General features: G+C 44.3%; 1 protein-coding gene across 4 annotated transcripts in view; it reads right to left on the bottom strand.

Moving 5' to 3' along the window:
* Positions 1 to 4815: 4815 nt before the first annotated feature.
* Positions 4816 to 24514, bottom strand: part of LOC121579909 (unconventional myosin-XVIIIa) — a 110926-nt gene continuing 91227 nt past the window's right edge. For all 4 annotated transcript variants that reach the window (XM_041894886.2, XM_045224356.1, XM_045224357.1 and 1 more), the window contains 17 exons: positions 24148 to 24275; positions 23887 to 24041; positions 22821 to 22944; positions 22469 to 22669; positions 22272 to 22382; positions 21606 to 21710; positions 20419 to 20565; positions 20058 to 20171; positions 18102 to 18218; positions 17023 to 17106; positions 15990 to 16127; positions 15430 to 15615; positions 15134 to 15276; positions 14540 to 14584; positions 10767 to 10889; positions 8496 to 9987; positions 4816 to 4898 (listed from right to left, as the gene is read on the bottom strand). In XM_041894886.2, the coding sequence (XP_041750820.2) occupies positions 8511 to 9987; positions 10767 to 10889; positions 14540 to 14584; positions 15134 to 15276; positions 15430 to 15615; positions 15990 to 16127; positions 17023 to 17106; positions 18102 to 18218; positions 20058 to 20171; positions 20419 to 20565; positions 21606 to 21710; positions 22272 to 22382; positions 22469 to 22669; positions 22821 to 22944; positions 23887 to 24041; positions 24148 to 24275 (3398 nt within the window). In that variant the 3' untranslated portion in view covers positions 4816 to 4898; positions 8496 to 8510. The remainder of the gene's footprint in view (positions 4899 to 8495; positions 9988 to 10766; positions 10890 to 14539; positions 14585 to 15133; positions 15277 to 15429; positions 15616 to 15989; positions 16128 to 17022; positions 17107 to 18101; positions 18219 to 20057; positions 20172 to 20418; positions 20566 to 21605; positions 21711 to 22271; positions 22383 to 22468; positions 22670 to 22820; positions 22945 to 23886; positions 24042 to 24147; positions 24276 to 24514) is intronic.

Below are 24514 nucleotides of genomic sequence, written 5' to 3'. Positions count from 1 at the left end.
GCAAGCTGCTCTGGGAAACATCTGGGACCTCGTCACAGAGGCACAGCACTTCCCCTATGGCAGGGACACAGCATGGCAGGAGTGTTTCGGCCACCTGCATGCTAGTAGTTGAAGATGGAGAAAGAGCTCCAGTGCTGAATGTGGTGGGAGACATAACAGCTTTTGCTTTTTTCCACTCCAAAAGGTTTCAATAATTCTGTTTCTGGCTCACAGTCAGCTTGGATATAGCTGTGTGGTAAGAAAAAAGGAAATCAAATATTTTTCCTCTACGATATCATTGAATCACTTTCATGTTAAGTTCCACACACACAGAAGGAAAACGCTTGTATTGTTCCACAGGCCCTGTAAGGACCTATGCAAAATGTAAATATTGTTTGAGCTTACCTCTGAGCCCTCTGACAAAGGCCCACGACTGTTCAGTGTTCATTAGAGTGGAAATGATATGTGCAAACAAAGAGAAGCGCCCAAAGCAGCACACTCTGCTGAGTCTTTTCATCTCAGAATTGCAAATGAATGCAGCTTCCTCACCTGGTCCCTGCAGGCAGTATCCCAGCGTCTCCAATCATTGTGTTATTGACAGAAGGCTGCCTGCAGAAAACTGTGTGCACTAATCACAGAGAATGAGGCCTGTGTTCAGACACATCCCCTGCTCTGCCTGCCTGTACCCTGACAGGCCGTACTGCCTGAGAGAGGGGGCTCCATCCAAGGTCAAAATGTGGACAAAATCACACTTTAGGATGAATGAACCCAATCTCTTGGGTGAACTTGGACAGAATAGTCTAGACAGCAGAGTCAACAGCAGAGTCAAATGCAAGGTCACTGAATATTGTGGCCCATGTAACACGGTGTGGCAGCATATCGACTCATTGCAACAGAGAGCTATTGGGGGGGCACGACAGCGAGTGAAATTCCAATAAAAGTGATGGTAAACAACTAAAGAGCTCAGTAAATGCAGCGCTGCCTGCCTTTGTTAGGCTGACGCCTCCCCGCTCCACTGGGTCGTGTAACAACGTTACCGCCAAAGAAGTGAAATCAGGAGGAGAATTTAATCTGCCACTCAGTGGAAAGGCTTTAAGTAAAGAGAGACACGCAGCCACCCAGACTCATGCTAGAAATCTCCCCTTCGTATGGGGCAGCACAGAACGGTTCGTGGTGAGGAATAGAGGATTACTGATTGGGTTGATGGGGGATTCTAGATACTAAACGGGGGATTCTAGATACTAAACAGGGGATTCTAGATACTAAACAGGGGATACAATTGAAGTTAGGCTGAATGTCAACAAATGTAGTGAGTTATAGTCCAGAGTTACTTAGCATCTATGTAAGCCTAATTTCTCTAACACGATGCCTGATTTTCAAGTTTGTTTCTTATTGATTGCTTTTTGTTGTTGACACTGTACCAAGCTTAGGCCTAGATTCAATCAGATCAAGCATTAACCGGCGATAGCCGACACCCGCATAGCTGATGTTTTGGTGGTGTCGGAGGTGTAACTGCTTCGGAGCTGTCAAATTGGTGAGCAGCTGCTCTTGATCATTGTCACAAAGCCACACCCGTCCCACTCACATTAGAAGTTCAGAATGAGAGTGTAGGCTATATAGAAATAATGACGCTCAAATTGAAAATCATTCAACAAAATAATACTAATTTCTATCAACCTAATCGATGTGTAGGCTAGATTAGCCTACATGTACATTAGCTCACAGTCCAGTGTTCAAACTCGCAAACAAGGCTGCATGGGATTTATCTTAATGCGACTCTATACAGCCAATGGAAATGTCCGCTTTAGGTAAAATGCCAAAAGCCGCTTGTGGATTTGACAGCTCTAATGCAGTTCCACCTCTGACACCTCATGCGGATGTTGGCTAACGCGGATCTGATTGAATAGAGCCCTTAGCTTATACCGGTAAGCAAAATGTAAGACCATCTAGTTGCATAGTTAACAACAGTGTCACAACATTTGCTGCTGTTGTGTCTGGTTGTAATTATTCATTTCAATAAAGTGTTTGTTTTCCCTCTACAGGGGGAAGATGGATGGTATGATCAAGTGATGCACTTGAGGAGATGAGAAAAAAAACTTCAGTCAAGCACATTAGTCAAATGTTCCTGCTGTTTTCAATAAATAACTCATCCTTATTTCCATCCAAACATTTCCATATGATGATTAATTCAGCTACAAACTAGGACCGTATTACCATTCCACCACACAATAACAAGACAGAATGTTACTGTAAACAAACCCCTGCATTTATTTACATTCAATCTAATGGAAAAAAAAGCATTCCTATCACAAGTGGTCAATTGTTCAATATAATGAAAATAAACAAACCTGTTTGAAAAGCTACGATGAATATACAATAACTTCAAACGTTTTATATATTAATATTGTGTAAAGCCAACAATGCCTCTTCAGATGCAAACATACATACATTTAACATACATATTTTTATTTAACTACTCAGAAGCATTGACAAAGTGTCCAGTGTTCCATATTATATTCATATCTAATGCATAAAAAAACTGGAAATGGGAAAACAAGAAAAGATATGCAAATAGTCTGTCCCACACACTTGAAACGTATTTCCTTCAAATGCACATGAACAGACAGGAGCAACAGAAACATGGATACACACATACACACACGAACACACACGGATATACACTTTTGTGTACATACACTCACGCAGACACACACACAGACACACACACCATTCCCCACACTACATAGATATACATAATTTGCATATTTATTAATGAAAATTCATAAGGTCACGTTAATTTAAAGGATATCATTGTCACTCAGTAAGGCCAAATACAGATACAGTGTATCCTACATGAGACAATTATTCCAGGAATCTCAGAAGATTTTATACTGAACAAAAATAGAAATGCAACATGCAACAATTTCAACGATTTTAATGAGTTACAGTTCATATAAGGAAATCAGTCAATTGAAATAAATTAATTTGGCCCTAATCTATGGATTTCACATGACTGGACAGGGGCACAGCCATGGGTGGGCCTGGGAGGGCATAGGCCCACCCACTTGGGAGATTGGCCCACCCACTGGGGAGAAAGGCCAGCCAGTCAGAATGAGTTTTTCCCCACAAAAGGGTTTTATTACAGACAGAAATACACCTCAGTTTCATCAGCTGTCCGGGTGGCTGGTCTCAGACGATCCCGCAGGTAAAGAAACCGGATGTGGAGGTCCTGGGCTGACGTGGTTACATGTGGTCTGCGGTTGTGAGGCCGGTTAGACATACTGCCAAATTCTCTAAAACGACATTGGAGGCAGCTTATGGCAGAGAAATTAACATTAAATTATCTGGCAACAGCTCTGGTGGACATTCCTGCAGTCAGCATGCCAATTGCACACTCTCTCAAAACCTGAGACATCTGTGGCATTGTGTTGTGCACATTTTAGAGTAGCCTTTTATTGTGCGCAGCACAAGGTGCACCTGTGTAAAGATCATGTTGTTTAATCAACTTCTTGATATGCCACACCTGTCAGGTGGATGGATTATATTGGCAAAGGAGAAATGCTCACTAACAGGGATGTAAACAAATTTGCGCACAAGATTTGAGAGAAATACGCTTTTTGTGCGTATGGAACATTTCTGGGATCTTTTTTTTCAGCTCATGAAATCATGAGACCAATACTTTACATGTTGTCTTTATATTTTTGTTCAGTATACATTAGAACTTCTGTTTTTACATGTTTTTCCCCATTGGGGAAAGGGGGGCTTAAGCACTTAGGCAATTTGTCTCATATTAAAACAGATTATTTTTCTGATATCCAGTGCATGTGTATCTTGATAGATGAAGAAGCAGAAGATGATCCCTAGAAAGCCCCCCGTCATAACAGATAGTAAATACATTCCCTTTTAAAACCAACAGACATGACACGAGGCACGAGGAGACAAAAGCATGGCTGAGCTTTAAACGAGCCAGGACAAAACCATTCCAGCATGAACTACTGTATGCAAAGTAGCAGATCCAAGGCATGTGACATAAATCCTTTTCTCCTCAAAGTAGCTCTCCCTCCCATTCACTAAGAACCATACTTTCAAACATTGATAGAAAAACAAAACAGTCTTGAAGCAAGATAAATACTAATGTCTTTCTTTCTTCTAGTTACTGATATTGGCTAAATATTCCTTGAAGCGCATGACCAGAAACAGTCCAAAACACATGTAGAGGAGACAATGGCATTTCTAAGTGGTAAGGAGGATATGCTGGACTGTCAGGCGTATGGGCCTGCAGTAAGAAGTCACGTTGTAAGGGAGTCTTAGACCGAGCCTGCTACAGTCATTTGAATAAACCACAAGCTCTCCAGTCCTAAAACAACTGATGACAGCGGGAGCATAAATTAGCCTATGAAAAGCAGTTCTCTTAAATAAGCCAGTGGTGATAAGCTCTACAGATATCTCTTAAAATATGATAAGCTCTATACTTATATTGCTTCAAAGCTGCAGAGCTGAGGTGGACACTATGGTGTGAGAGTCAATGGGCTCACCACATCACTCTGTAAAGAATTCTTCAAAGCTCTTAGTAGCAAACGAAAATGGCTATGCCACATTCCATTTATATTGAACCACGGTGAGTTCTACAGTATGTGCACTCTGACCTTCCCCTGTTCTTGCCTCTGGTGCTAGCTAGCATTGCTCACTGATGTTCAAATGAGGATGGCATGGGGAGGGGTATTTTTATTAAATAAAGCATTATATCTGTCTCTGGTGTGTATGTGTAGGATGGTGGTGGTAGTGAGAGATGTGGTATTAGTCTCTGTTACGCTGTGGACTCTGCCAGCTTGCTATCACTGTCACTTTCCTTCAGGGAGTGTCTGTTCGAACCCCTCTCCTTGTCCTCTTCACTGAGGTGTCTCCGGTACAGAGGAGGGCTGTGGGAGGAGAGAGGAGAGGAGAAGAGAAGAGAGAGAGGGTTTTATATAGGAGAAACCCTGTTGAATTGAACCCTGCCTGAACACTATGGATGCTTGAGATTTGCAGAGGTCACAGGTCACATATCAAGCCTACTGACTCCTCCATCTTCCTCCAGGGGCCAGGGCCAGGGTCAGCAGTATAAGCTGCTCCAATAGGAACACAGCACAATTACCTCTTTCAATGTATCAATCAATGCTGGAGCAAAGATCATGCATGGCTGCCAAGGGCCAAACAAACCAAAACACTTCAACATTACTAGATCCACACCACTAGTTTCATGCACAAAAAACAGTAAAGGTTTTCAAAGTCAGAATGTGGAAGTTTTTTCCAGTGTTGTATTCATTTGTCTTGAAGCTTTCATAATAGCCATATGGTGAGGTGGAAGGACAGAGTGAAAATAGAAAAGGTTCAAGGTCGGAATGGTTAGGGTTTGGGATTGGGCTGTCACAACCCTGCTTCTGGGATAAAGCAGAGCTTCAAAGTTGACTTTGAACAACATGATGAAACAAGGACAAAGCAGTGGTACAGTGAATATACACTACATGACCAAAAGTATGTGGACACCTGCTCGTCGAACATCTCATTCCAAAATCATGGGCATTAATATGGAGTTGGTCCACCCCTTTGCTGCTATAACAGCCTCCATTCTTCTGGGAAGGCGTTCCACTAGATGTTGGAACATTGCTGCAAGGACTTGCATCCATTCAGCCACAAGAGCATTAGGTGGTCGATGGGGTTCAGGTCAGGGCTCTGTGCAGGCCAGTCAAGTTCTTCCACAACGATCTGGACAAACCATTTCTGTTTGGACCTCGCTTTGTGCACGTGGGCATTGTCATGCTGAAACAGGAAAGGGCCTTCCCCAAACTGTTGCCACAAAGCACAGAATCGTCTAGAATGTCATTGTATGCTGTAGCGTTAAGATTTCCCTTCACTGGAACTAATGGGCTTAGACCGAACCATGAAAAACAGCCCCAGTCCATTATTCCTCCTCCTCTAAACTTTACAGTTGGCACTATGCATTCGGGCAGGTAGCATTCTCCTGGCATTCGCCAAACCCAGATTAGTCCGTCGAACTGCCAGATTGTGAAGCGTGATTCATCACTCCAGAGAACGCATTTCCACTGCTCCAGAGTCCAAATGCGGCGAGCTTTACAGCATTCCAGCCGACGCTTGGCATTGCGTATGGTGATCTTAGACTTGTGTGTGGCTGCTCGGCCATGGAAACCCATTTCATGAAGCTCCCAACGAACAGTTATTGTGCTGACGTTGCTTCCAGAGGCAGTTTGGAACTCGGTAGTGAATGTTGCAACTGAGGAAAGACGCGCATTTTTACGCGCTACGTGCTTCAGCACTCGCGGTCCCGTTCTGTGAGCTTGTGTGGCCTACCAATCGCGGCTGAGCCGTTGTTGCTCCTAGACGTTTCCACTTCACAATAACAGCACTTACAGTTGACCGGGGCAGCTCTAGCAGGGCAGACATTTCAGGAACTGACTTGTTGGAAAGGTGGCATCCTATGACGGTGCCATGTTGAAAGTCACTGAGATCTTCAGTACGGGCCATTCTACTGCCAATGCTTGTCTATGTAGATTGAATGGCTGTGTGCTCGGTTTTATACACCCGTCAGCAACAGATGTCTGAAATAGCCGAATCCACTAATTTGAAGGGGTGTCCATCTACTTTTGGCCATGTAGTGTAGCATGATGACTCTGCAGGAAAGTGACTCTGCCCACTTGTTTCTATTATTATTGTCATGCTGTTGAAGTAACTGACCTACTGGTTCCCCTCAATCTAGCATATTAAATACATGGTGGATATATGCTAATGAAGTAATCAGTGTTCATGTTCAATCAGGTCAACAGTTATGTCTTGTTGAGGCCCGGAGGGAGCACATTTAAAGTGGCCGTGCTAGATGGATGGTTGTCTATTGATATGTACACCAACATGCAGTTAGCTTCCTCACCATCACCACCTCACCATCAGGGAAGAAATCTCTATTAACCCTTTACACTCGTACCCGTATACGGGTTGAAAATGGCAGATTTAGGCACTGATAAACACCTACATTTGAACGCAGTGGCTGAACATTAACATGCTATACTGTACATGACATCAGAGCTCTTGCTCTGCGCATCACAGCGCTGTATGGGTTGTCACTGACAGCTGTTCTGAACTTGAGCACCTCGCGCGACAAGACATTGCCCCCATCCCTCCCGCTAATTTGGCAACTTTTTGGGGGGCACATTTTTTGTTGTCTGAGTGAGGGAAACGCTATAAATTAAGAGGACTCTATGTATTTTGAAAGATGAGATGTTGTGGATTATAATAAATACCGCTTTGATGTCATACAAGCAAGCCAAACACCTGTGAATCCAAATGTGCACTTCACATTTCCAAATCATAAAACTCATGTCATATACAGTGTCAACGTTCATGATCACTATGTTTAATGTCCAGTTACAAGATGACATGGCATCATACCCTGGGTTGTTCTGAACAGAATGTTCATGTTTGTCTATTGTGAAGAAAATGTGATCTGTTTCCCTGAATTTCACAGTGAAAGCCTAACACTGTAATACCGTATTTTATAACTTAGCTAGTTATGTTGGCAATAGAACAGGCTTTCAAATGACACCCACCTGACCCAGATTGCGATTTATAATGGAACGTTTTTGGATTGCGAAAACAGTAATTGTGTGATGGCGGGGATGCAGGGTTGTGTTCCAAACAAAACTACTACAAGTGTGCTTGCTCTAGTTCCTCAACGGCATTGGCTAGGAGAGTTATAAAAAACACCTTATAGTTGAAGACTCTTCTTTGAGTAATAAAAGTGCATTGAAATTATTTAGGAACTGTGCACATTTGTGTGGCCACTTGGAGACACCAGTTAGTCCTCTCACTCAAACCCTTGTCATTTTTTTGTCTTATGTTGCACCTACCTCACATTTTCCAGGAATATTCTTATCATGTTACTCAATGTATCCAGAGTATTTTCAGATTTCTTTACCAACAAATGCGGCAAAAAGTACAGTAAATGTAAAATGCACATAAAATCAACAGTGTAATATTTGGATTTAGTCTTGTGTCAGATGAACTGTTGTGTCCTCACCTTTGGTCTAATAATTTCCCCTTTCAACTGTTCCTTTCAAATGCTACCATTTTTATGCATTTTCATATATCTTCTGTAAGAAACATCTCAATTTAGCCCAATTCCCACGAGTGTAAAGGGTTAACATGCAGAGACAATTATGTGTCCTGTTTTATTTGCTTAGAGACGGGAACCTGGCAACACAACACATGTCTCATCTAGCAATGGTCATGAGTCAACATTACAATTCAGAAAGAAAGGCATTATTAATTAAGTGGTATTTCACATCAACCTGGATACACACAATGGCAAACACTTATGGAATAAACTTGTGTTTATGTCAAATGAATAAATAAGTAATCAAATCAGGTTAAAGTGTTAATGGTAATAATGCTATAAAGTCAACCCAAGGCTACATGTTTGGTTAGAGCCACACCATGCTTTCACTCCATTCCCAGGCATCACCTACTGCTGGCCAGGGGCTTTAGTCACTATCAGGCTTGTAGAGATACTTCATCACCATGCTGTCCATCTTCTTCTTCTTTTTCTTCTCATCCTTCTTACTGGGGGGTCTCTGTTCAGCGGCCTCTTCCTCATCTGAGGCAGGGCGGGCTGGACCTCTCTTCACACTGTTGGAGCTGCGGTAGGAGACGGTGGAGGCCGAGCTGGAGGAGGAGGAGGACTCAGAAGAGGAGGATTCAGACTCGCTCTCCTTCTTCCTGGAGCCCTTCCTGGACTTCTTTCCCTTCTTCTTGGAGTTCTTCCTGCTGTGGCGGTCGTCTGAGTCTGAGGAGCTGTCTGAGGACCTCTTCTTCTTGGCCTTGCCTCTGCGGGAGCTGGAGCTGGTGGTGCTGTGGGAGCTGAAACTGCTGGAGGACCTGGTGCTGTAGTCCACTGCCGAGCCAGAAGCTGAGCGACGCAAGCTGGACGCACTACGGCCCAGACCCTCGTCATCCCCCTTCACACTGTTCCGGTCATCCTCGTCTTCTTTCTTTTCCTCCTTCTCTTCCTCGTCGTCAGACTCGTCCAGTTTGCTGCGTTTGAACTTGATGGGCTTGAAGCTGAGGACCTCGTTGATGGCCTTCTCCAGGTCAGGGTCAAGGTAGTTGCGGTGGGTGACAGCCTTAATGTCAGAGGTGTCTGGGCGGTTGTCGTCAGAGGAGCGAGGCTGGGCTGGGGTGGACAAGCTGCGGCCCAGGGAGTGGGGGCTGTAGGCAGAGGTTCCCTGACTGAAGGCCGTGCTCAGAGCATCATCATCATCATCGTCGTCCATGCGCAGGCCGAACTCACTGAGCCGGCTGCTGCGGGCAACAGATATACGGGAGTCAGCCTTGCTCACGCTTCCTGGGCTGCGACCCCCAGAGCGCCTGCTCATGCTGGGGCTGACCAAGGTCCCGTACGAGTCGCTACGCCCATCATCCTTCCAGGAGGTGCTACGTCGCAGGCCACGAGGGCTGGTACGACTAACACTGGTGATGCTGCTAATGGTGGACATATTGTCATCATCCATGTTCGGCATGGCTCTACGGCTGGACCTGCTGGGGGCCAGGGAAGACACCATGGAGTCCTTGTCAAAGTCAGGGCTGCGTGGGGCCCAGCGGCGCTCCAGACCCTTCCTGGCCCTGCTGGTGGCCTCAGAGTAGGCCTGGGAGATGACCGAACCACGGTCGTCATCATCTTGGGACTTCTTCCTGTCGTCCTGGTCTGTGGACTTAGACTTGGCCTTGCGTAGGGAGGAGCGGTCCGGGGTGTCGGACTGTTCCTTCAGCGTACTGAAGAGGGAGCTCTCGTCCCCCTGGCCTCCGATGGAGTCTTTCAGGTTGGAGCGCTTCCTGTAGCTAAGGGAACTCATCACAGACACCGATCTGCTGTCTACTTCTTTGCCCTCTTTGCCTTCCTTGCTACCTTCTTTCATCTCCTTAACCTCTTTGCCTTCCTTGGCATCTACATTCACTGCATATCTGAGATGCCATGAGGAGGAGGGTGTAGGAACATGAACACCATGGAAACAATCAACAGAGACACATGAAAGAAACATAGAGAGAGAAGAGATGAGAATTTAGAGACTTGAGCGAAAATGAAATTAAAAGTTCAGAAGGATGAAATACATTTGATTGAATCCCTGAAGTGTAGAATGAGAAATGCTTAGGCTTTCAGATCTCTGAGCCTTGTCAAGTTTGTCAACATTCCCCAAATATTCCAGAAGCATCTAACTGAAGTTCCTGATGACACTTTGTCCTCTGAAGTGAGTCTAATAAGGAAAGTTAAGTTGTGAGTCGATCTGCTAAAGCTCATCAAAGAGAGCAGGTCTATTTGGGGCTATCCTGTGCTGTCTGCCAGGGGGGAGGAAATGCATTCATCTCAGGCAGAGCAGAGAGAGGGGCCATTTAGCAGGTATGCCAGCTGGCCATGGGCCACTTCAATAAATCTGACAGGCAGCACAGCGCCCGTTTCCCTCTTCCCTCTGCCGTGCCGCCTGCTGTCATTAGAGGGATGACAGGGAGACAGAAAGATGACACCTAATCTCATGAAATACTCACCCTTCCATTCCAACCTGCCTCAGGTAATCCTGGGCTCTTTAGCTCTCAGCAGGGTAAACTCATATAGGAATGGGATGGGATTGAGGAAGCCATCTCTGCTTTATCAGGGCCCAGCCAGAAGGAAGGGGGAAGATAACATAATGACGAGGCTGTCGACTGGGGAGGCTGATAGGCAGACAGACAGACAAGACAAGACTGACCTGGAGCTCTTCAGACTGCCCTCGTCTGACAGGGTCTTGGTGGAGCCCTTATTCTTGGACAGCCAGGACTTGACCCCGTCCACACGGTCCTCCACCTCTGAGTCCGTGTCCGACTCGTCACCACTGTGAGGAAGACAGAAGGAGAGCAAACAGTGTTGTTATGTTGCTGTTGGTGTTGGCAGGAGGCAGAGCTGTTTAAGCCAAGAGTCATCTGGGAGGGTTAGTGAGGATCCACCACAGAGGACAACTGTTGGTTTGGACAGGAAGTACAACACAGAGCTGAACCCCACACAGACAAATCAAATGTTTTGAATGTCATAAGATAACAGCTTTCTGATTTAGTTAGTCAGACAGCAGCTGTGTTCCATTCATTGTGACAGTAACCTGGGGTTGAGCAATGCAAAGACAGGCAGTCACAACAAGCTTTAGGGAGACAACAGCATCCTGTTAACGTAGAGCAATGACAGATCTAGAATTATGCACCCAGTCACAAACTAGTTTACCAGTCAAAATCTAGTGTTGGACTACACTGCTACTTCCTGAATATTGATTTAAAAAATATCAGCAACAAACCTAAAGTTAGGCCAAAGTAAGTTTGATGAAAAACCAAGAACAAGGCTCATTTGAAAGAGAGAAAAATGAGATATTAGATATTGGTGCATACATAAATATGAATGTGTATAGTCCGGAGTGCTTTCTCTTCCCCTGTTAAATGTATAATCGCTTATGATGGGGGCGGACGAGCAAAACAAGTCATGGTGCCTCGGAGCGGAGCAGAATGCAAATGAATGGAGCTCATGAAGGCGTAATTAACTCTGTGGCCATAGCCAGGCTGTTAGGATCTCTGTGGCGTGTGGCTGAGCGTGGCCTGTTGATGTAGATTGTTATTGTGGCTGAGCGTGGCCTGTTGATGTAGATTGTTATTGTGGCTGAGCTGATGAGATGGCCCTCTAGCCCTGGCCTTGACAATAACAAGCAGTAAACAGATATCGGAGGGAACCCGAGGAGAAAGTATATTAGATCACGCTTGGGAAAGGTCGGAGGGTGCATTTCAATCCTGATTCATCTGTTCCTCAATCCCGGAGGTGAAGCTTCCCTGACTCTGCATTATGCATCTCTTGTCTGAGGGAGAGGGGGAGTAGAAGAGGTGTTGGGAGAGGGGGGGGACCCACAGGGGCTAAAGTCTTAGATAATGGACAAACGTGTCTGGGAACAATTAAGCCTAGCAGTGTTCATTAATTTCTAGTACCAGAATGAACTATAAATGAACATTGATAGAAAAGTCACACTGCAGTCAAGGAGGAGCAAAAATGTGGATCATAACCAACAACTTCAGTCTCTGCATCAATCCAAACAACAATTTTCAGTGTCTGTTGTGACTTGACATCAATCCAAATGGCACTATTTTGAGACGAGAGATAAACACCAAAAGCAAAGGACAGATTTCCTGTCTTCTTTGACCAGCTTATCTGGCAAGGCTGTGGGACAGGATGCAAAGTGCTTATCATGAGCCAACATAGTGCATCTTATTCAAAGAGGTCTCAGATGACAGCCTCCTTTAATGACCGCTGGGCTGCATCGCCCTGCTCACATATTTACATGCCTGCCATTAAAGCCTCCCACTGCAGAGAGCAATAAGGCGGTATATCACACATTCAATCAAGTCTCCATGAACAAAGTGTTTGTGTTGCCTCCGCTCTCTGCATGGGCAGAACCACAGTTCCATTTACCTGCATAGAGACAGAGACGTGCGCTCAGAATGGATGGAGGCATACAGTACAGAGCCGCACAAAGTAGGGGTGAGAAATCCCCAAAAACATGGTGGCCGTCTGTGGACATCGACATTAGCTACCTTTTTAGACTCAGTCACTTAGGGTCTCTCTCATTTTCAATGTATCAAACAGAACTTTCTGGGAAAGATAGTTTAAGGACTGACTCCCACATACAAGGCAAAACTATTCTCTCTTTCCCACAGACACAAACACACAAACACCTGCACTGGAGCAGCTGTGGGACAGACAGAGGCGCCTTGTAATCGAGTGCTTTGCAAATGGTGTCACACACAATTTATGTCCTTGGCCTCACACCACTGGCTAAGCAGCGCTGACGCTGCAGGGAGCAAACAAGCACAGAGAATTTAAAGCCCGACATTAATCGCTTCTGACAATCAGCCTCCACTGGTTGTATATCTCTGTTACACATACCTATAGTATATCCTCATAAAACTCCTATTGATGGTTCCTGTCTACAGTATTCCACACTTGCATCCTCTTGGTCCCAGCATTTCATATCATGGTCAAACTGCTCACTGCTTATAGCAGAGACAGATCCACTAAATCCATGTTATTTGAGCAGTGTGCTGCAGTACACTGTGTACACAGTCAGACTCACACACTCTACAGTCTTCAAGGATCTGTACTGTTAAGAATATGTTTTGTGTGATCTTCTTATGACCATGAAAGGGTACATTGGATAAAGAACTGCCTGAAAATGATGAGTGCACTGGAAAGATCACACCCTTCCCTCTTAGTGTTTCAAAGTGCATCTCAGAAACCTGGAAAAAGATGTCCAAAGGTTTCAGACCTATTTATTATTATTTTTCCCCTTCACACGCACACAACAACCATTCCTACCAGTATCACCTTTTATTGGTGCAATTACTAAAATACAATCAAACAGAAGCACTAATCCTGCTGAACATTCCCTTCACAATTCACTGGCAAATCAATTATTCCATTAATGTTTATCTCGCTGCTATTACATACAGATCAAAGGGAGAACACATTTGCTCCTAAGTAACCATGGTGATTCACTTTATTTTCTCTTGAGCATAGCTAAGTGAGGAACCCACAGGCTTGACGCTGACGTACAGACAGACACAGTGCACTGTGCTGATTCACATGAGCTGCCTGTCTGATGGCAAATGAATGAATAACAATGAGAGAAATTGACTCACAGGGCAGCGAAGTGTTCTCTCTTGGAACAAGCAATTAGAGGTTAATACTGACACAAATAATACATGCTGAGAAAATGAACTGCTGACACTAACTACAAATCACATACAAATCACGTGACACACATTTGCATTCTTCCATCAAAACATGACGAGCTAAACTGGAATTGGAATGTTAACTTTCATTATGGGGCTTTGAACTAAATTATTTTATGTCTAATTTCAAAGTGAATAAGACAGCACGGTGACTTGAGTAAAGCACGCTAGGCCCTGCTGAACAAGCAGCTCAACCACACTCTACAGAGAGTAAACCTACCTTCCATCACAGAGAGATGTAAACAAGTAAACAAAGACTAAACCTTTTGTTATTAATAGGTCATAATGTATAGAAATATATTCATGTTCTTGAACACAATGAAATGAGTTAGTTGGTTGGTTATGGAAGTTCTCAAAAGCATGCATGTAGATTGGCATGTCACATAACACAGGGTGAAGGTCCATGGTTGTTGTTTAAAAATGGGAGTGGTTCATGATATTTCATGGGAGAGTGATGCAGTATCTACAGGTATTCTATGACTGTGTTTTATTTATTTTTTAAATGATTTTTCCACAGCGGTGAGCATCCCTCAAACAGTAGGTTTGCAGAGATGCTAATCTTAAAGTAATTTGAACTAAGTTCCTTCTACTCAAAATGTCATCGTAAACAGCAGAAGTGCATGTCCCCCTAATACAGCATCATTCTCTCATGTGGGACGATGATTTTAAAACCTGGAAACCAAACAATCATGCGAAAAATAAAGAATGCATTGTCCGTTCTCACGTTTTGTTCTTTCGTTTCTGATACTTTGTCACCATGTCTTGTAAACTGGGCGAAGAGTGGGAGAGGAAACAAAAGAGAAGGGAAAAAGAGAGAAACAGAAAAGGAGAAATACAGTCAACAGATTAAGAAGAACCCAACCGGGGATGTAGTATGCCTCAGGATAGATAGAGCTACATTGTGTGCGAAAAGAGGACAAGAAGGCTAAAAACAATTGCTGCAGAAAATCTGATGAACATCTTCCATACTGCACGGTTTTGGGCAGTGATTCAGAATACCAGCTCACTCATCCTCTCTCTGACCCCATTGTTTAAAAGGGAAAAGGGAGTCTAAACTCCCTCTCAGAGGCCCTGTATGGCAACAGTGTTTACTTCAGTGGGGATCAGAGGTAGTGTAACCCTGAACCTGCCCATAAAGAGACCTCAGCAGGCAGCTAAACATGAGGACAAACCAACAAAGAATCAGGCACAGGGGAGAGGATTAAACCAGGACAGACATTAAATAACGGGCAGTTGTTTTCTGACAACTTTATTACAACTTTATTACAAAGAGAATCTGTCCTCCGGCAGAAGAAGAGAGGGAGTGAGGGGCACCTACTTGTTTATGAGGTCATCGTCGCCGTCACTGTCGACCATCTCGTCCTCGATGGCGGCCTGCAGGTCTCCAATCCTCTTGAAGGCCAGCTTGAGGTCCGCCTGCAGACTCTGATTGGCTGCCTCCAGACTCTCTATGTCCATTTCCTGATGGATCATGATGCAGAGTAAGTGACTGTCACCCCAAACTCCGTAAACCAAGACAGCCCCAACCTAAATGAGGATATTACCCCTGTACGACCTAACAAGGAGAGTCCAGTCCATACTTTAGTACTATACTGACTATGCCCTCTTCCTTACCAGCTCATGCTTCTTGCGGCTGGCCTCTGCCTCCTTCTTGGACAGCTCAGCCATCTCCTCTTTGATGTCCCTCATCTGTCTCTGCATGCGCTTGTTCTGCTCCTTCTCCCTGTTCTCTCCGTTCCCGCGGTGGTCTCTCTCCTCCGTCATCTTCTCCAGGTTCTCCTTCAGACGACCCGTCAGGCTCTGGGGACGAGGAGACGGAACTGGGTCAGAACATCAGAACACAGCTGAGACGTCCAGCATAGGTGCCTGAGCAGTGAGCACATTTCACTTTGAAGTTTGTGGTGTGGTTAATGTAGCTGGAGAAGGGTCAAATTGAGGTCACTAAGAATTCCAATTGAGCTCAGGTGTGCAGAAATTACAGCTGGCCAGAGAAAGATAGTATGGCTGTCGTAAAATATATTTCCCTCACAGCATTTGTTAAATGACCCAAAATGTGGCCTCACAGCTTGCCCTCTACCTCCCACATACAAGCCCCTCTCTCTTGCTCTCACACAAACACACTCCCTCCCTCTCCCACTCTCTCTCTCTCTCTCTCTCCCTCCCACTTGTCTCACCTCCAGGCGTTTGATCTGGGTCCTCTCGTACTCCAGCTTGGTCTCCAGCTCGCGGATCTTGGCCTCCTGCCTGCTGACCAGAGACTTCTCCACCATGGACTGCTCCTGGAACTCCAGCTGGCTCTGCAGGGACTGCAGCTGGAGGGGGGCAACACACACACACACACACAGTGACATACTGAAGTACTGATTACACCACACTGAACACCTCCACTCTGCCCTATGCAACCCTCCCTCTATCTCTTCAATAATCAATACTAGGCCTGCATACAACAGATACATGTTTATGCCCAAAATAAATAAATTCACCTCTTACCTTCATCTGCATTGTGAATAGCATCCCCCTGGCTGAATTTTTGGGAATCTAGCCAGCATTTTTGTTGCCTTTAATGCTAGGATTATCTGATGTGAATAGCCAATAAGCCGAGGATAGGATAACCCCAGTAGCCTCTACAGACCTAAATAACGATCACAGATCCCACTACACAGCTTTGTGAAGGGAAGAAGATCAATACTTTGCAAACTTGTTTCGTCTTAGGACTTTTCTCATATCTGATAAGAGGATGAAAGACATACACTAAATAAAAGTACCCAAAATGCACCAGGGCTCCTAATGAGGAGCTTTGCATCTGAGAGAAGGAGGATTTAGAGCTGGCCTTTCATGTCATTAAAGAACACAGTGTTGCTCTCATACTGGATCTGTTAATCACTGCAGGGCTACAGGATTTAGATGGCTATCTATCTATCTACCGTATTTATCTATCGCTGCCTTAGGTGGCAGCTCTTAAAACGACCTTACAGCAAGCAGAGTGAGCGGTAAGATCAGGCTGTAAGCACACACAGAGCTCTGAACCGCTCCAGGTAAAGGCCAAGCTAATGGTGTAGGTGTAGGACAACCTGTATGATTCTGCTGAGGGCATGTCGTCCTCTGAGCGGCTGGTGAATGTGTGAGTAGATGGGGATGGGTGGGGGGCAGGCAAGCAGGGGCAAATCGGGGCTCCCCTGGCAGGCAGCCATGGCAGTGTGTAGTTACCTTGTCCTGGATCTCCTGCTTCTCCTTCATGGCTTCCTCCAGCTGGGCCTGCAGGTCACTGATCTGGGCCAGGTCTCTGGCAGACTGACACATCACAAAATCAAAAATCAAAAATCAAATCAAATCAAATCAAATGTGCTATATATTCATTGTTTAGCTTGAATGGAATATTTGTAATTTAACAGACACGCTTACTTGCTCAAGGGCACAGACAGATTTTTGATTTTTTTGGGATTTGAACCAGCGACCTTTCGGTTACTGGTCCAACGCTCTTAATCGCTAGGCTACCTGCTGCTCGTATCCTGTATATTTTACTATGATATGTGGTTGTTTCACCTAGCGATCTTAAGATGAATACCCTTACTGTAAGTCGCTCTGGATAAGAGCATCTGCTAAATGACAAAAATGTCAATGTAAATGTATTACATACAGATTTCATATTACTGTATTGAGTTATTTGTTTTATTTGTTTTATTACATATTGATGTCACATGTATCATTTGTACATTTCTTTAAAAATATATAGTTATTTGCTACATTTGACTATTTAAAACCTAGCAGAGGCGGATATATAGCATTTTGAAAAACAACATGATTATTTGTCTCTCTGAAATGAAACCATCAAGTGATAGATTTTAAACAAATACATGTCTGTCATTGAACAACCCCATGCCATGATTAGATAGTGAAAAAACACACCAATCTCTTTCATAATTTCTTTAAACAATAAAAGCTATTTACCAACATTTCTGAAAAATGGATATATATAGCGTTTTGGAATGAAACTCTTGATATTCTTATGTGGAATGCTCCATAGGTATTTTGAACATAGGTATTTTTCCTTAGGAGGTGGATTAATATCCAACAGTCAAGTATTCAGGACAATATATTATAATTAACGTAATCTCCTGTGGAACAGATTGCACCTTTCTGAATGCAAAATTAGGTTTGTTTATCTCTAGCGTCTCAAATACGTTCCACCTACACATAGGAAAATACATTAACAGCTTTTTAAAGCATACGGATACTGGCGCCCAGTGCAGGTCTACAGAACAGAGGCTGTGTAGGGGCAGGGTTACCTGGGAGACGGCAGCCTTGTGTTTCTTCATCAGCTCGTTCATGTCCTCCTGGTCCTCTTCCATACGAGACTGCAGGTCGTTCTTCTCCCTCTGCAGACGGGACACCTGCTCCTCAAGCTGAGAGAGAGGGAGAGAGGGAGAGAGAGCGAGCGAGTGAGCGAGAGAAGCAAACTTTAACACCTAATCGCAAGCTGTTTTTCAACCAGAGCCAGTGAAAGGAATCAATGGTCATTAGCTGGCCAGTCATCTAATGGATATCTACCCGTGGCCTGGCCCTGGTGGTGGATTAGTGTGATTTACTATAATCAAACCTGATTGGGTCATTTAGCCCTGCAGACAGACCTGTGTGGCCAATGCACCATGTATTAGCTTGGCACTAGTGTCCTAAGGCAGATCATCAGATCTACGCTGGAGGAAAAGACACCCAGCCTCTTAGTATGCCTTCCCAAAATGGAGAAATTTAAAATACCTTTCATAGCCATAAACACAGCAATTAGCAGCTCTACAGGGTCACTCTCTGTCCCCAGAGGACCACTACTGTCACTCTCTTCCCACAATTTCCTCTAAAACACAGAAAGCACTCTCCTGGGGAGGTGATTATGGAACGCATTAATGAGCACAAAAAAATATCAACAATGCTAATTAAGCCATTAGCACATAATCGAGAAATGGGCCATTTCCAGAAAAAACAAACATAATTTCAATGATGGCGGAGAGATTTGTGCATATTCATGGTGGTGTTTTAACACATACTAAAATAGTCTGCCGTGTGGGAGAGTAAAAGAAACGACTAGGACTACTGCTGTTTTTAATAACCCTGTGGTTTGGTTTTGTTGTGTCGTAAAAAACGTGGTGAAGCGCTGTAATTACACATGGTCATTTGGTGTTGTAGAAAGTGGCAGAGATTCCATGTCTGAACCTCCCTTCCATGTCTCTACACTATGAAGACCTGGCTGTGTGACACACAGATGGCCGTGGGAGTGCATACACACTGTCACAGGGAGAAGGACACACAGACAAAATACACCCTGCCATCACATGATAATACAACGCATTTCTTGTTGCTGCCGATTCTGTCAATATTTTTCTGACCTAGAGGTGACAAGTGGTACTCACAAATACGGAATGATTTCCATAACAAAAGGATGTGTCGATTGTGTATCACTACAATAAACAAGGTCATCAAGCAAGCCATCTCATTAGAATATATCAATCTGCATTTCTGTTCAATTTAATTAACATTGCATGGATAGAAACCGTTCATGTCACATCTACACTGAGTATACAAAACATTAAGAACACCTGCTCTTTCCATGACATAGATATAAGCTATGATCCCTTATTAATGTCACCTGTTAAATCCACTTCAATCAGTGTAGTTGAAGGGGAGGAGACAGGTTAAAGACAGATTTTTAAGCCTTGAGACAATTGAGACATGGATTGTGTATGTGTGCCATTGAGAGGGTGAATGGGCAAGACAAAAGATTTAAGCGCCTTTGAACAAGGTATGTTAGTAGGTGCCAGGCATAGCGGTTTGTTTGAAAATACTGCTGGGTTTTTCATGCTCAACAGTTTCCAATGTGTATCAAGAATGGTCCACCACCCAAAGGACATCCAGACAACTTGACACAGCTGTGGGAAGCTTTGGAGTCAACATGGGCCAGCATCCCTGTGGAACGCTTTCGACACCTTGTAGAGTCCATGCCATGACGAATTTAGGCAGTTCTGAGGGCATAAGGGGGGGGGGGGTGTATGTTTTACCTAGATAAAAAGGATATCGAGACTGATTTAATAAGGCTGTAAGCATAGTTAAATTAAAATAGGAAATTAAAATACAGCACACTGATGTGGACTTACTCCATACTCTGTGTGCAGTTCACACTCGGCACTAGGTAGCTATAATGGTAGGGAATCCTCTCATAGTGAGATGGGACAGCTGAGGGAGCTCTCACTCACCGACATCTTGACTTTGACCACGTCCTCCATCTGGATGTGCAGGTCCTCGATCTCTATCTCCATGCCCTTACGAGACTTCACCGCCACCGCACACGTGAACTCTGACTCCTCCAGCTGTGAAGGGAGATATAACAGGAGGAGGAAGAGGAGGAGGAGGAAGAGGGGGGGGGAGAGGGATTAGAAGGTCAAGGTCAGGGAAAATAAGAAATCTTAAGAAATCACAAAATGTAACACCCTGTCCTTGATCAGGAGAGCAAGTGCAATACATTTTGACAGGATTTTTTGTCAGAATGTCAAATAAGTACCTGATTGACACGATGTTAATAAGATGGACCATGTAGTGTAATGTAGGGTGGTGTACCTGATTTTTGAGCTGGGCGGTCTCTCGCTTGCTGGGGGCGTTGTTCTTCATGTGGTCCAGCATGATCTGGGCGTCGGCCAGCAGCACTTTGGTGCGTTTCAGGTCCTTCCTCAGCCTCTTCTCTGTCTCCACGTCCCTGCAGCCCACCTAGAGGAGAACACGCAAACAGTCTCTGGGTCATTCCACCAATTTGGTGCCTTTTGAGAAGTGTAACTGGGTCACATATTTCTTTTAACATTCTGTCATAAATAGCACATGTTCAACTTCATAAAATACATGTTTTTCCATCTCAAGAGGGTCAATAAAAAAATGACTATAGTAAGTGCCTATTAAGTGCCAAATAAAGTAACAGGGTTGACGATTTCATCTTAAATCAGCCATAAATCCCCTCATGACAAGGGGAATGGAAGCTTGTTTTGTGCAACAGGGAGTGGCAATTGAATGCAAGCTTCACAAACAAAATGAAATAGCTAAAACATTTCTAGCCTGTCTATCTATGGGTAACAGGGTTGACGTGTTATGCTCAACCTGCTCAGTTTTCCACCACAAAACACCAGAAAATGACCAAAAACAGTAGAACCAGCACTTTTACACTTTGATTCTTAGATGTTCAATGTTACTTTTGAAAAAAATATTTAAAAATTAATAGTTTCACCATATTAAACCGAGAGTTCAATTCACGTAACAGGGTTGACCTTAAAATGAGAGACAGACGTAAATTAATCACTAATCACATTAAATAATCTTCAGAAATGACTGTCAGAGCAACAAAATCACTAGGGCTTTACAATTATGGTGAAACTTGCGAGAAATGTTTGGATTAAGTGGGTTGATATCTTCCTAGAAATGACACAGGGTTGACATAGGGACATATTAAAAATCTGTTTTATTGAATTATCCATGTGGTCTATATTAAAGGGCACTTCATTTAAAATAACAGGCTTTTAAAACTCAATATTGGTGCACAAATATCAAAGGGATGAAAAAGGTACTATTTTCTTGGAACGATCCCACTACAGAGCAGCTCACCTCACAGTCACAACCACAATACACTGGATCCAGATGTGATGATACTGGTTACAGGCCATAATAATCAATATCCCAGAGCACATCAAGGTTAGAGTTGTGAGCACACAGATGTGCTCACACGCACACACACACACGTCAGTGACAGTGTGATGGAGTACCTGGTCTTGGGTAGACAGCAGTTTGGCCTCCAGCTCTCTCCTCTCACGCAGGACTTTCTGCTTGTCATCATACTCCTCCTCCAGCTGTACCTCCATCTGCTTCAGCTGTAGGATGGACAGACAGACAGACAGTCAGGAGGAAGGTCGGTAGACTCAGGACATTAACTACACAGTCATTGGGACAGGCTGATAGATGACCATCACTGCAGTGCCACATCTATCAGGCCACATGTCGTCCTCATAGGTCTAAAGGTAGAGGGCCAGATCAATGTCGTACTCTATGCGGCACCATATGCCTGACTGTCAATGTGAAATTACTGTGGGTAAAAATTTATACAATTATAGAAGTATGTAATCAAAACATTCCAAACGACAACAAATCACGTCAACTGTCATTTCCAGATCTGGTTGCCATGACTTTTTGCTATTGGGGAAATTAAGGCAGTCAAGATAGGAATTCAGAGTGTAGTGTAATTTGACACGATTGCCTACACATTATTGTGTGTGTTTGTTGAAGTGCCTGTCAGAGCTGTTTGTGTTGTATACTTGACATGTGTCTGCATGTTGTTTCTCTAAAGTGGGGAGGTTATGCATAGCTGATAAAATCACAAATAGGACTGCTGTGGAAAATACAGTTGTGTGCTGAGTGTGAGCAGGCCTCCATACCTTCTTACTGCAAGACTGCCTGATCTCCTCCACCTCTTCATCCTTGCCCTCGATGTCTTTGGAGTGGGTCTGCCGCAGACTCACCATCTCCATCTCCAGACGCAGCTTGGCCTGAAGGACACACACAAATAGACTGTTATAGACCGGCAACTCCTATATGGACTCTGTGTTCCTCCCCTCTTCACCTCCTCCTCTACCTGCTCCAGCATCTGGATGGTCCCGGCCTGCTCGTCCAGCTCCTCTTCCTGGTCTTTGACCTTGGCCTCCAGGTCGCGGAGCGTCTTCTTGGTCTTGGACAGCGATGCCTCGTCCTTGGACTCCTGGGAGGTCAGGTCCTGTAGCTCCGCATCCAGCTGCTCCACCTTCAGCTGGACGGCACACAGATCCATGTCTTTGTCCTGTAGGCAGGCAGGCAGGCAGGGGGCAGTAAAGAGACAGGGATAGTCAGAGGACTCCTGGACCAGGCCAGACATACAGAGGACATAGAGAACATGATCTCCCCAGGGGGAACGATAACATTATGATCTATCATCTGTGTCCAGGTTGTACCTGCAGCTGCTGGCGCAGACTGAACAGCTCCCCAGTCATCATGTCTCTCTCCCGGCCCAGCTTCTCTCTCAGGTTCTTCTCCCTCAGCACCTCGTCCTGGGCCTGGTTCTGCTCCAAGTCAAACCTGCAACACACAACGCTCATGTTACACTACTGACAGGCCTTGATACAGCCTCAAGACCTCTCCTTCACTCTGCACTGAGTTTGGTCTAATAGACAAACCCCAAAAATCATAAATATTACAGACCATTTTCATCCAATGTTGTTGGATGTTATGAAGCAAAATGAAGCAGAAGATTTGATCAAGCAAGAAACAACACTTTCAGACTAAGATCAAATATTTAACCAGGCCCATTTGTTGAGTTAAATCATTTACAACTTAATACATTGCAATAAGAAACAATTTCACCTCCTTTGATCCCACTGGGGACTACTACAAACAGTATAGCCTCCATTTTAACCTCATTATCAGCACTCACCTTTAAATGTTAAAAGTGTGGTCTGTTAATTTACAATAGCATTCTCATCATGAGCATAATGTTCTATTCAGTTGTCTGGGGCGGCTATACTTAGGAGTGTTCAGCTGAATTGTGAAGTGTTCTGAACTGTCAGGTCTCTTAATTCTCTTTTTCTTCTCTAAGACGAGCCGTCCTCGGCTTTGCACAGCTGAAAATGATTACTCCCACAGAGCATCTTCAATTGGCCCCAGGGGAGAGATCACATTCTGTCACAGCACAAACCTCTCAAGTGCTAAAAGTCTGACTCATTCCCTTGGCTAATGCAATTCCACAGATTACAGCCAGTCTATTCTCTGTTGAAATTAAGAAACTTGTAGTAGTCTCCTTGGTAGGTCAGCTAGTGAGTGTGAGGACATTTCAGCAGACAAAGAAACATGTTCATCACTTCTCACTCTTTGGATGGTAAGGCATCTAGTGCTGTATATGTCCAAATGGAGGTTTATTATTTCTATAGTCAGTGTTATATAACCAGAGCTGGTGAATGAAGGCTTTGGCATTGTGTAATAGTGCGTGTGCCTGCGAGTGTGAGTGTGCGTGCGTGTACATACTTCCTCTGTTTCTTCTCCAGGTCGTGGTTGCGGCTCTGCTGGCCCTCCAGGTGCAGCTTGGTGTCCTGCAGCTCAGCCGTCAGTCTGCTACACTTCTTCTTCAGCTGCTGCACAGAGCGCTGCACCTCATCATTGTCCGCCTGCAAATCAGTCAGCTACACACACAGTATGAGTACTCTAATATCATACAGTATGAGATATCACTACAGTACACTTGTGGGCAATATGGAATTAAGCATTAGTGTAAGACCAGGGCTGTACCCTTCTCTCCAGGTGTCTTTTGTTCTGCTGCTCTGTCTCCAGCTTGTCTTCAAACTCCTGCTGAAGTCTCTTCTTGGTGAACTCTGTCTCCCGGATGGCTCGGTCGTACTTCAGCCGCCACTCTCCTCCTGTGAGACAGACCAGTGACAGTACATATGAAGAAGTTCATCAACTACCAGTAGATTAATTTAAAAATTGACTTGACACCATTGAAACACAGAGTATGGAATCCGTAAGAGTTTTATAGTGGAAGGGCAGAACATAACAGCATAGATACAGTTGTAAATGTGTATATATTATTATTATTATTATTATTATTATTTCATTGACTTCTCTTTTTTTACCTTTACTGTTGGAGCTCGGAGAA

This window comes from Coregonus clupeaformis, chromosome 13, assembly GCF_020615455.1.
Source record: "Coregonus clupeaformis isolate EN_2021a chromosome 13, ASM2061545v1, whole genome shotgun sequence".
Lineage (NCBI taxonomy): Eukaryota > Metazoa > Chordata > Actinopteri > Salmoniformes > Salmonidae > Coregonus > Coregonus clupeaformis.
This window is presented reverse-complemented; position numbering and strand designations above follow the sequence as displayed.